At 32.4% G+C, this 12,477-nt stretch overlaps 1 protein-coding gene across 1 annotated transcript in view; it reads right to left on the bottom strand.

Moving 5' to 3' along the window:
- The window catches only part of LOC137922762 (choline/ethanolamine kinase), a 39,011-nt gene extending 28,614 nt beyond the window's left edge, over nucleotides 1-10,397 (bottom strand). Inside the window, exon 1 of the mRNA XM_068765821.1 lies at nucleotides 10,295-10,397. Within this exon, the coding sequence (XP_068621922.1) occupies nucleotides 10,295-10,378 (84 nt within the window). The 5' untranslated portion in view covers nucleotides 10,379-10,397. The remainder of the gene's footprint in view (nucleotides 1-10,294) is intronic.
- Between the last annotated feature and the right edge of the window lie 2,080 nt (nucleotides 10,398-12,477).

Raw genomic sequence — 12,477 nt, 5'->3', positions numbered from 1 at the left:
TTGTGAGCCAGCGCGTTTTGCGTCTAATACAATATTTATTCCACATGTTTTTGTTCAACAATTCTAGGAAAATTGTACCAGTTGTAATCTGTCTGCTTTCAGCTTGGTGGTGAACGTCATACGCTGTGCTTACGCTGGTTTGGTTGGTCTCCACTCCAGAAAATTAAGACCCGTGCCGACATATGTTCTACGCTCCATGTGGCCTGCCAACTTCCACCTCACCTTACAAATTCGTTTGGCTATGTTAGTTACCTTCATTCATCCAAAGATCTCTTAATTACAAATTCGATCATAGCCCTTTCCACTGCTTTCCAGTGACACCCAAAATGAAGAGACCACGTTTCAAATGCTAGTCATCACCGGTAATACAGGACCTTCATCTTCAGAGTTCTTATTTAACACTAAACATACCACAACGGGTGAAATGACCTTCGAATCAAAAATTCATTATTTTTTGCGTTAGTAATCGAAATGGGCAATACAGTACCGCGAAAAATATTGCACATCGACGCACGAAATACAACTGACAAAAAGTCACATAGATAGTGTGGGACAGAGATAGTGCTCTACGAAGCCGAAATTAGCCGATAGTCTCTTTCCAAAGATCGATGTGCAATATTTATCGCTGGAAACTAACTATTTTTTTTTATTATAATAGATTTAATTTAATTTTCTTTCCTAACAACTATATTTCATACATGCAACAAAGAAACAAAGTCGGGTCATTTGACACGCTATGGTCGAAATAGGTACCTAGTAATTGTTGGTATGATTAGTGGTAATTATAAATCATGTATATTACATTTTTTACATTTATTAGTTGTCAAGCAAAAAGCTTAAGCATAAATTACGTTTATAGTAATTAAATTACTTCATCCAGAACCGAAAAGCACTATGTAAAGGTCATTACTGGTTTGACAGAAGAAAAAAAAACTTCTTGATACTTACAGTGTACCGACTCAAATATACTCGAGAAGAAAATGTTCTTTATTTAATTTATATAATATTATTTTTTGCACACTAGGATACATTTAAATAGTTTTAATAAATAAAAAAGTACAAAGGGCGGTCTCAGTGGCGTAGCTAGGGGGTGGCGAGCGGGGCGGCCGCACCAGGCACCACAAGCAATGGAGCACCAAAGTTGAAAATAATTTTTTTGAATTTTTTTTTATTATTTTGAACCAAAAAAAAATTATATATTAACTACATCCTGTTCTGAATTTTGAAATTATTTACTCTTTGAGGGGGGGGGGGGGCACCAAGCCCCAATCTGCCCCAGGCCCCAAATACCATAGCTACGCCACTGGGCGGTCTTATCGCACGGGGCAATCTCTTACAGACAACCATAGTATGGATAAGGTAGAAGTTTAAATAATGGGTAGTTAACGTGTGCAAACATACATATATTTTATTTATTTATTTAATATTCTTTATTGTACACGCTAGGCAACATTTATGTTACATTTGAAAATACGAGCAGATGCATTCATTGAAATATTTTGATTAGACTCAACAATACAAAATATATATCTTTCAATGTAATAGACATAACAAAAACAACCATATTACTCGATAAGAGAATTCCTTCGGTTTAACTGCGATATCAGCAATTGTGAATAGAGGATTATGCGCCTTGTAACGAGATAAGAATCTGAACGCGTGTCGCTTTCATCGAGGCCGCATTTATAATTTCCTTAAATGTTAAGTGTTTTTTTTTAATTTCCTTTATCACCAGACATTGGATTTTTTTGGTATACTGTCAAAGTTAACACTGGCAGACGCCAAAACTTGGCCAGCTTGTGTTCTAGAAGCCAGTTCTTCCCATGACGCTGTAGTCTGTACTGTTCGATAATGCTACACATTTAAAAAAATAATGTATTTAGACATGGGGTTCCTACAGTGACCTTTTCAGATCCCCATCATTCGAAGTGTATATAAAAAATTATGTTTTATTTGGGGACCCCTAAACAAGTTAACTTCTTATAAAGTTAAATATATACTAGATATACAGATAAACTCTGTCGTTATTTGGCTGTGGCGTTATTTCAATATATATATATATATATATATATATATATATATATATATATATATATATATATATATATATACTTTTTTTATTTGAATTGAAGAATTGTCAATACGCAGTTGTTACTATTTCTTTGAATATTTTGATGTTTGTAAACTTCTGCCCAGTTTCAAATTTTTTAACCATCAAAAATAATGTTATATCGTGAATGGAATATTTTTTTTGTTATACTTATGTAATTGCAATTTTTTTTATTATTATCCAAATAAAACTATATAACATAAATAATTAAAAATTACATTTATTCATTCAGTTACTTAATGATTTTAAATTCAGTTAGTTAATTTAATATGAGTTTCACGGCAGAGTTTTACTTGTTCTTCGATTGTAAAATCAAAGTTTAATTTATCAATAGTTCTAGCCTATTTCTTTGCTGTTAAGGAAACAAATAATGACTCTCATAAACTATTAAGGCATTTCAAACACGACCACGCCGACCTTTAACCATTACTTTTGCGAATATATTTAAAATTAATCAAATTACAGTTTGCAAATGTATAATTAAAGAAATAGTATTTAAATATCAAATTAACCATTGAATATTCCAGAAACTGGTCTTTCTATTTTCGAATATTCTAGAAGTTTAGGCGTGGAATTTAAAAAAAAATCTAAAAACAAGCGTTCGAAACTATGTCGAACATATAATATTTTGAATGCAAATATTCTCTATGAATAATCGAATCAGTTTTATATTGTATTTTATGTAGAGAATCGATTATCTTCGTCACGACTTCACAATAAAGTCAATCGTTACAAAATTTTGTTCGTTTATTATTGAAGTAAGAAGAATTTAATATCGATTTTTGTACTTTAATCGATATGGACAAGTTCCTTTAGAGGACTTCGCCAGGGAGTTCTGTGACATGTAAAGTAAATAATATACAATATAAAAGGTTGTCAAATATCTCCCTTCCGCCTTTTTGTCTTTTAAATTTCGCGGCTATGTACAAAGCGCTACAGAGCTCGTATCTGGCAATACTATACATAATTTGAAAGGTCTTGACATAACCTACAAAACGACGCTATGCATGATTAGTTTGGATATTGCGTTCAACAGTTATAGACGTGTAAACATGGAGTTCACTAACGCCGAAATTCGCGCTATTTTAAAGTTTTCCTTCGTTAAAGGCAAATCCGCTAGAGAAACGTTCCGTGAGATTAATGGTGTTTTGGGGGATGGCACTCTATCACTTCGAACCGCGGAGGAATGGTTTCGACGATTCAGAGCCGGCGAAAACGACACCATGGATAAGCCAGCCGGCGGAAGACCTGTGACGACAAATACCGATCAAATCATGGACTACATCGAGTTAGACCGGCATGTGGCATCTCGTGACATCGCCCAGGAGATGGGAGTTAGTCACCAAACCGTTTTAAACCATCTGCAGAAGGCTGGATACAAAAAAAAGCTTGATGTTTGGGTGCCGCATGATTTGACGCAAAAAAACCTTCTGGACCGAATCAACGCCTGCGATATGCTGCTGAAACGGAACGAACTCGACCCATTCTTGAAGCGGATGGTGACTGGCGATGAAAAATGGTTCACATACGACAATATCAAGCGAAAACGGTCGTGGTCGAAGGCCGGTGAATCGTTCCAAACAGTGGCCAAGCCGATTGACGGCCAGGAAGGTTTTGCTGTGTGTTTGGTGGGATTGGAAGGGAATCATCCACTATGAGCTGCTCCCATATGGCCAGACGCTTAATTCTACCATCTACTGCGAACAACTGGACCGCTTGAAGCAGGCGATCGACCAGAAGCGTCCAGAATTGGCCAACAGGAAGGGTGTAGTGTTCCACCAGGACAACGCCAGACCACACACTTCGTTGATGACTCGTCAGAAGCCACGGGAGCTCGGATGGGAGGTTTTATCACATACACCATATAGCCCGGACATAGCGCCAAGTGATTACCACCTGTTCCTGTCCATGGCGAACGCCCTTGGTGGTGTAAAGTTGAACTCAAAAGAGGTTTGTGAAAAGTGGCTGTCCGAGTTCTTCGCAAATAAGGAGGGGGGCTTCTACGAGGGAGGTATTATGAAGTTGCCGTCTAGATGGAAACAGATTATCGAACAAAACGGCGCATATTTGAACTAAATCCGATCACTGTAACACTTTTTATAAAGCATTGAATAAAGAGCAAAAAAGCCGAAGGGAGATATTTGACAACCTGTTATTTGGCCAGTTACCTTATATATGAGAGTAGTAATTGACGATAAATACTGTATAATTACGTCATATATTACGATTTTTTTATACAACGCGTCACAATACAAACTTGTGACTACATCACCCGATTTCTAAAATGTCCAACAATTATAATCAATTTAATACAGCAATGGCAGAGTTGGACAATTCTGGAAACTCTTGGAGATGCTTTCAGGCATAAAATGCTTAAGCACGTTAGTTTTTTCCTATAATATCACTGTAACGGAAGTGAATTTAGAATATAATTAATTTTATATACAATAGGTTCCGACATTCAATATTCCAGCGGACTCGTACGAAACGAAACTCGATCATACTAGATAGAAGCGTTACTGGAGTCTCTTCCGCCACTTTTCAAAAAATAACGTTTTCTGAAGTGGTTGTAGTAATATTAAACAGGCATCAGAAACCAGTCAAACCAAGGTTCAGCCCTCTTGGGCGACAAGTGACAGGGTAAACTAAGGTTTTCTCGTAAGGGCTCCTGAGCCTAATCATTTCATGAAGCGTTCACCGATATAAGCTTGGCAGACTTTCAATCATGTAGAATAGAAGCAAGTAGCGGCCTAATCCGAGGCTTCTCCGGGAGATCATGAGCGCCCTTTACATCCTGCCACTTCAAAACAGGCGGAATAGTGTGAACAGTAATAGTCCATTTCCAAAAAAAAAAAAGATAGTTCAAGCATTGTTTCATTATAATTTATAGAGCAGTTTAAAATTGTTTAGATATAAGCATGATTACGGTAAAGTTTGTATAAGTTTACAAAGGGTAAAACATATTTAATTTGATAATATATAAGAAACTAATATAAACATGTTTCGCTGTCTGCGTGCGAAGAATAAACAAATTTCTGACGAACCGGAAAATAAATTAAAAATGAAATTATTATAAACAAGCAATGATACGAAAATTCCTAGGTATTTAACCTTGAAAGTGAATATAAACACTAAAATATTATCTAGAGCTATTGCCCGAAAATTACAGGAGTAAATAAAAGTAATTATCCCTCTGTTATATAATGTTTGTAATTGATTTGGTAAAGCCGAATTAATCACATATGATTATTAGTCATATCGATACTATCAATATATGTTGATAGAACTATTATCGATAATTGGAATAGACCGAGTACTTACTTAGCCTTAGTCAAACGTTGTTATAGCATTAATGACAAACCTTTTTGGTCATTTCTCTTATAGAGGCATGCTAATATACGCAAGTAGTAAATTCTTAAATTTTATATAAATACAACGGAGATGGGCTCTCGTCAGTGAGGAAAAAATAACCAATTTTTTTATAGTTTAAAAACTTAAAATAACTTTAAACTTTGAAGATCTTATTGAATATTTATGACCTATTAAAAAAAAAAAAAACAAAAAAAAACTTATAAAAGTTATTAAAATAATTTTTTTACAATTATTTTATTTTTTTTACAGTTTTGAATGTAAACTTTCATAATTTTCGCAATTTTCTTTCAAGATACTTCTTGCCTTCTAAAAGAGCCTTATGCATTAAAAAATCCTTAAAATAAATCAATAATTAAGTTTAAAAATTCCAATATATATTTAATTTATACAAAATAGTATGCAGTTTATTTGCAATTATCGAAATATTACATTGCATATTATGGGTTCAGGTTTAATATACTAAAAATCAGACCATCTTAAACATTCATCATTCAAGGTTTGAGAACCTAAAAACATCATCAAGTATTATGTGATGAACAACCTATAAGTTAGTTCATCTTTGACTTACCTAATTGTTTGTTGGAGACAATAAATGCAAACCTTTAAAATGACCTTATAATGATCAAGTAATCAATTCCAAGTTTAAACAAAGGAATTGTTTTACCCGAAATACTCAGTGAGACCAGTCACCATGGCAAGCTTTGAGGGAAGCCTATACCTTACTATGGTGGTGGTGGTGGTGGCCATCTACGGTGGTGGTGGTCAGCTAATAAGCTGGAGACATTATAGTCACAAAGTTAAGAAGTACAAAATAGGAAGTACAAATACAAAAAACTTTTTTTTAAGTAGCATCTTACTGGCATTTACATATTTCAGATTGATGGTGGCAGCCTAAGTCTCATTATTTTTTATACTATCAATAGTTGTTTAAGGAAAGACAATGTAAGTGAGGCGAGGTATGAAAGGAATACAAAGAATGAAATGGTGATGAACAAAAGAAGAATGAATGACTGACATTACAATAGAAGGAAGTGTATGGAAATAAAAAAAAATAGTTAATAAGTTATTATAATAATTGTTATGTCCTGAGTACCCCGGTCAGGGGAAGTACGTAAGACCCCCAATAGCAGGGGCCAAAAAAAGGCCTATTATTAGTAACTAAGCTAGTGGGCGAACTGCGAGGACTTGATCATGCTGCCACATAGATTCATTACCATACTAATTTGTACTATGCAATACATTAAGACAATTTTTTTATAGAAAATATGGAAACTTTATGTGTAGATATCAATCTAGTTGTAAATTTTCCTTATTTCTATGACATATATGGTATGGTAAACTGCAACAAGTGAGATCAGCACGAATATTTCCAGATGATTCTATGAAACCATTTGAAGATAATTGTATGTCGCATATTTTAATTAATGGCGCCTTTTACAGGTTTTTTTTACAATGTACCATTGCACGAACATTTATTATTTATGATTGCAATGAAACCATCATAATTGATATGACTGCATATCATTGTGTTACTTACTGTTACTATAAATATAAAACTGCTATTTGCAACTGGTGAACTCACTGAGAATTATGATTGTCTATCAACCTCTCGGCAATATATTATATTCTAGTATCATAACTTCTCACTAATAAAGTTTCATAAAATGTTACCGTATTGAACAAAATACCATTCATTACTCGATGGTTATTCTCAATTTTCATATTGACTTCAAAAGAAGACCATAATCAAATATATAAAGATTTAAATACAAATTTAGAAAAAATTGTTTATGTAAAGTTAACCATAGAAATAAAGAAAACCTTGTTATACCTTTCTTTTGGTAACTAGCCTGACATAAAATTAATAACTCCTTTGTGGGGGGCAACTGTATATACAAGATACTCCTAAATAATGTCTGAATCATTCCATAACAAATTAAAATTTATAAAACAAAAACTTAGTAACAAATCCTATTATAGTGTCAAGGATTTTTAAGAGATAATAGGTTTGGCTATGAATTTCTCTACTACCATATTAAGGATATTGTAAGTGATCTAAAAAACCCTGAGTTTGCTGTGGCCTCTTCTCAGACAAGTGTGTTTGGAACCCTTGCCCTATGTTAAATGATGCTTTATATGCAAGTTCAGTGTGAATCAAATTGAACTCTTTTGCCACCAATAAACCTATTGCTCTTAACTAGGGCTTGAAAAGCCACCACCTGATTTGCTAGACTGTCCGTTGTTAGCTTTAAATGGAACTCAACCACATTCCTTGTACAAGCATTTTACCTAAGCAAAATATCTGATGACCACATTCTAATGCAATTATTAAGTGTATCCTCTAGTGATTGGTTGTATGTAGATGTATAAATATTACTTTAGTTGTTCTTTATAAAAGTCAATTAAAACAGTTATACCAGTCTTTATAAATATTGTGCTCTTTTATAAAGATATGTTTAGAAAAGTAATAACTCAATGTTTAATAAAATTTAAAACAAAACAATTATTTTAATTGATATTTTCAATTTTATAATAAAGTTAATATAATTAAGTAACATAATTATGTTAAATAATTGACAGCAAAACTTTAGAGCAAACAGAACATATAAAATCACATTGAATTGGATATTAAATCATTTTAACTTTCCTTTTAAACCATAAAGTATACACAAGGCATTCTAGTTGAATTATCCTGGTCGTTACTCTAAGGCTGTACAAAGGCTGTATTTGTATAACACTTAATTGCTTTTTCATGATAAGATAGTATATCTTTATATTGAACAGTAAACCTGCCTACATCATGTTTAACTTGTATATTCAGATAAAAATGTACTAGAGTAAACATAGATCACAAATTACAGGATTATTAAATTACACGGTTATAGAGGCTATAGAGATGATCCACCGTATATCTTTCTACTTAGTGGTAATATAGTGAATTATGGATTACAAATATATATAACGTATTATACTGATATGGGTGGGTATTATTCCATACTAAGGCCATTTTCATTGGCTGTTAATTCATTTGCTATTCATCAACCAAAGAGTGTCTTTCTCCTTGTAACCTAATGACCAATGATATTTATTGGTTAGTATACAAAAGACATTCTTACACTTTACGGCCCAATAGTCAAAGGAGGAAATATGAAACATGCAGAGTGATAAAAATGACTCTTAAACAAATGGCTTAGTCAAAATAAAAACATATTTACTTTGACTTTCAGAACATAGGCCTCACCATAGTTTTTCAATAAGACCAGCCGGAACAGTATGCATTTTGTGTTCTCTGATGACCTTGGTAGAGTCATTTGTCCACCTTATAAGTGCAAATCTGATGCTATGCTTGCGAGTTTGTGGTCTTAATTTCTTAACTATAAAACCTTATAACTCCAGTGGCAACTTATTTAGCACAAAACATGACCTGCTTACTGTCACTTTAACTTGCCAATTGGATTGTCTGTATCAGTTACTTTTTTTCATCTACAATAGTCATTCCCAATGTGGGGGTCACATCCCACATGAAGGATTTGATTGTTAAGGGGTGCAAATTGTAAGTGGACCTGACATGAGTTTAACCCCTTCACTTTAATGCAAAATATATATGTTACATATAAATTTTAGAAAGGCTTAGGTGGGGCAAGATGCAAAAATGTTGAAAAATACTAGTCTACATTTTTTCTGACTCCTAATTTAATTGTTTAGAAACATTCTGAGAGTAACCCTCTTCATGTCTTGTTGAGTAACTGTGACCTTGCCTTGGTGTGGTGAATTTGTCTCTTATTAAATATTTGAAATGAATTAAAGACAAGCTCTGTCAAATGGCATATTACTCTATTTCAAAGTATGTTCATGATTAAGATGTTTGGAAATTAATTGTTCTCATTTAAGGGGCAAAATTTTTATAACGTCGCTAGATTCTTGTTGTTAGATTACAATACCCCACCATGATACACTGAACTGTATTCACAAGATACTTATACTTAGCATAGATTTTTTTAATGTTTATAGACATATTCTTTATCATTTCACAATGAATTCGAAAATTAAAACATTAGGGGGACCGGAAAGAAATGTCGCTTTCTAAAGTTAAATTCACACAACTACATTTTTAACAAGTTTTTATTTCTAATCAACAATATATTCACCTGCTTTATCAAAAACCCTTTGCAATCTAGTATAAAAATTTTCAATGCCGTGGTAAAAATCAATCCATTTTTCAGTAAAACCTGTTGACAGATACAACATAACTTTCCGGTCCCCCTAATACAATCATCAAAAATATTGCAAACCCCACTGAGTAGGTGATGAGTTACGAACATAAATTTAATTTTAAGCTCATGATTATAGATGATTATATGATTTTATATAATAAAGCTATTTTGACTTGCCCTAACTTTTATCTTTAAAGGTATTTAGGCACTAAGAACAAAAGGATAAGTTACGAAAACTAGGCATTAAATGTTAAATAGGCAGTGTAAATATTAATCAGTGATACATTAAAAAAGTTGTGAAATTGGTCAAATTCAATGAAGTTTCTTTAATTGTATCCAGGAAAAAAAAGGCTCGACCAATAACTTCACATTTTCATAAAGTCCTGACGTTGGCCTTTCCAAAACAGACGAACAATTCTCTTTAAATTTATATACATGTTAAATAAACATATAATAACATACATTGCGTGTTAAAAAAAACTGTCGAGCAGTTTCGACGCAAGCACGAGGTTAGTCAACATTAAAACCAAGCAGACTAATGTAGAACGAAAATTCAAATAACATTAACACAGAGTCGCTAATTATTAAAGAAAAATACCCAATAGCTGCTCCTATTCATTTCGATTAGTCGCTTGTAACAATTTCCAGCTTCCATAAATATCTTTTTAATTGTCGAAGTCATTTAAATTTTGTATATTTGGTAATAATACCACTTAGCACTTTTCAGCACATATGACAGATTTTTCTGAAGAACTATTGATTTTAATATGACATTGACAACTAAGTGTTGCCACTATAACTTGGGGTTTTAATATCAAAATTTTATTTTGTCTCTTATTAATTTTGTCAATTAAAATGTGTCGCTGAAACATGTCTACGAAAATATGATGCAATGTTTATTATGTTGCAAAATTAAAAAAAAGAAATATCTTTTCCATAATGCTAATGTAAATTGATTTAGTTTCGGATTTAGAAATGCTTATAATTTTTAATTAAGACTATCACATAGCAACATTAAACTTTTCAAAATTACAACATTGTACTACTGTTCAGTTAACAGTAAAATAAAATGGTAAATACTAATTTGTTAAAAACATAAGATAAATATTTAAAAATGAAATAATATAGGTTGTCCACTGTTAATTAATTATAAAATAACTAAATGGTAACTACAATAAATTATCTTTAAATTGGCATACGTCACAGTGGTGTGATGTTATATGTTGTAAAAAAAACATTTCTTTTTATAAAAAAATATATAATAGCAAATATTTGAAGCTAAAGATCAATTTACCTTTGCCATCGCAGAGTTATCTTCTTTATTCCAGTCAAACAGACGAGTGTTTTTATTTAATAAGTCAATTGCAAATATACACAAGCTACTTAACGCGTACGTACCCGTCCGCACTGCGAAAGCTAAAAATACAGACTGACGAGTTGGACGTCTGTTGCATAGAAATTCGATAGGGCGATATGACCGCACCATCGCGCGAGAGAGCAAGATAGAAACATTCGGTCGGTACGAAGGCAGGCGAATATACACGAAAAGCAACCCTTGTTCGACGGAACCTGTGTTTCTACGTCGTATTTATATGTATAGTAGAGAAATTGTTCAGTGCATCTGTTTTGTTTGGTACTACGTTTAAAATTGTTGTAAATATACAACGTGAGAGTAAACAATAAACATATTATGACCCGTTCCTTTGAATCGCAGTTAATCATTAGCGTATAATACCATAAATGTAATTACCAAATAAGCCGACAACTAAGAACGATAGAAGCCACGTAATTACCTGTACTCGTAAACGTTTTGTTAAAATTATGTGTTAATGTAATTATTGCTAATTGTTTTATTGCTGTTCCATTCATTGTTTACGCAGTAAGGCTAGATTATATTGTGTATAATTAAAAATGGACAAGATAGTCGATTTCGTATAAAATTGACACGTACTAGTAAGTTTATATGATTATCCATTAATTTGATTTATGGTAAAAATATTTGAGAAGTAGTCTGTAAAGGGAAAATCATTGAAATTCACCTCAGCGTTAAAAATGAACGTATTTATTTTTTAATTTCCGAGGTTACATGTGGCATCGCGGTTGCGGTATTGATTTTAGGCGGCGAAAAACATGATGTCCGTGTATACAGTGTTTTATAATAGCCATAGGTCTGAATCGGGAAAGGTTAAATGAGTTTTTTAGACAATTCAAGAATATTGAAAAATGAAATTCATACAGGGTGAATGGTTATAGGTGCAAGAGCTTTAAAGGAATGAATGAATGAATTTGAATTTGTTATTAATTAATTTATGGGGAGTACCATAAATGAATTAAAAGATTAATTATAGAAAAATCAATGGTTTTAGAAATAATAAAAAAGGTAATCACAATATTGTAAAAAAAGTGTTTTCAAAATTCGAATTTCTACGTGTAAAAATTAATTATTATTATCTGTCTCTGCAGACTACGTACAGCCAAAACTTATAGTCCTCATGTAAATAAATAACAGAAAAAAAAAATAACAGAAAAATAAATTATTATAACATATTTCACAGAGATCACTTTATGTCATTTGTTTGGAAATATGTTGTATTGTATGATGTATGAAATATCTAATGCTATTTGCTAAGAAATAAGGCATAAATTCGCTCCTTTAAAACTTTTTCACTTATAACTAATTACCATGTAAAGTCATAGATATTTTTATAGCATTTGTTACTATAAGGATAGTTCTAAAAGGATGAATCATTGAGGCTCCAGGAGTACATGAGCTCAGTTACT

Source organism: Battus philenor, unplaced genomic scaffold (genome assembly GCF_028537555.1).
Source record: "Battus philenor isolate CCGP_79_NKW_IND1 unplaced genomic scaffold, ilBatPhil1.0.hap1 SCAF_20, whole genome shotgun sequence".
NCBI lineage: Eukaryota > Metazoa > Arthropoda > Insecta > Lepidoptera > Papilionidae > Battus > Battus philenor.
Note: the sequence above shows the minus strand (reverse complement) of the source record. Positions and strands in the feature narration are given on the sequence as shown.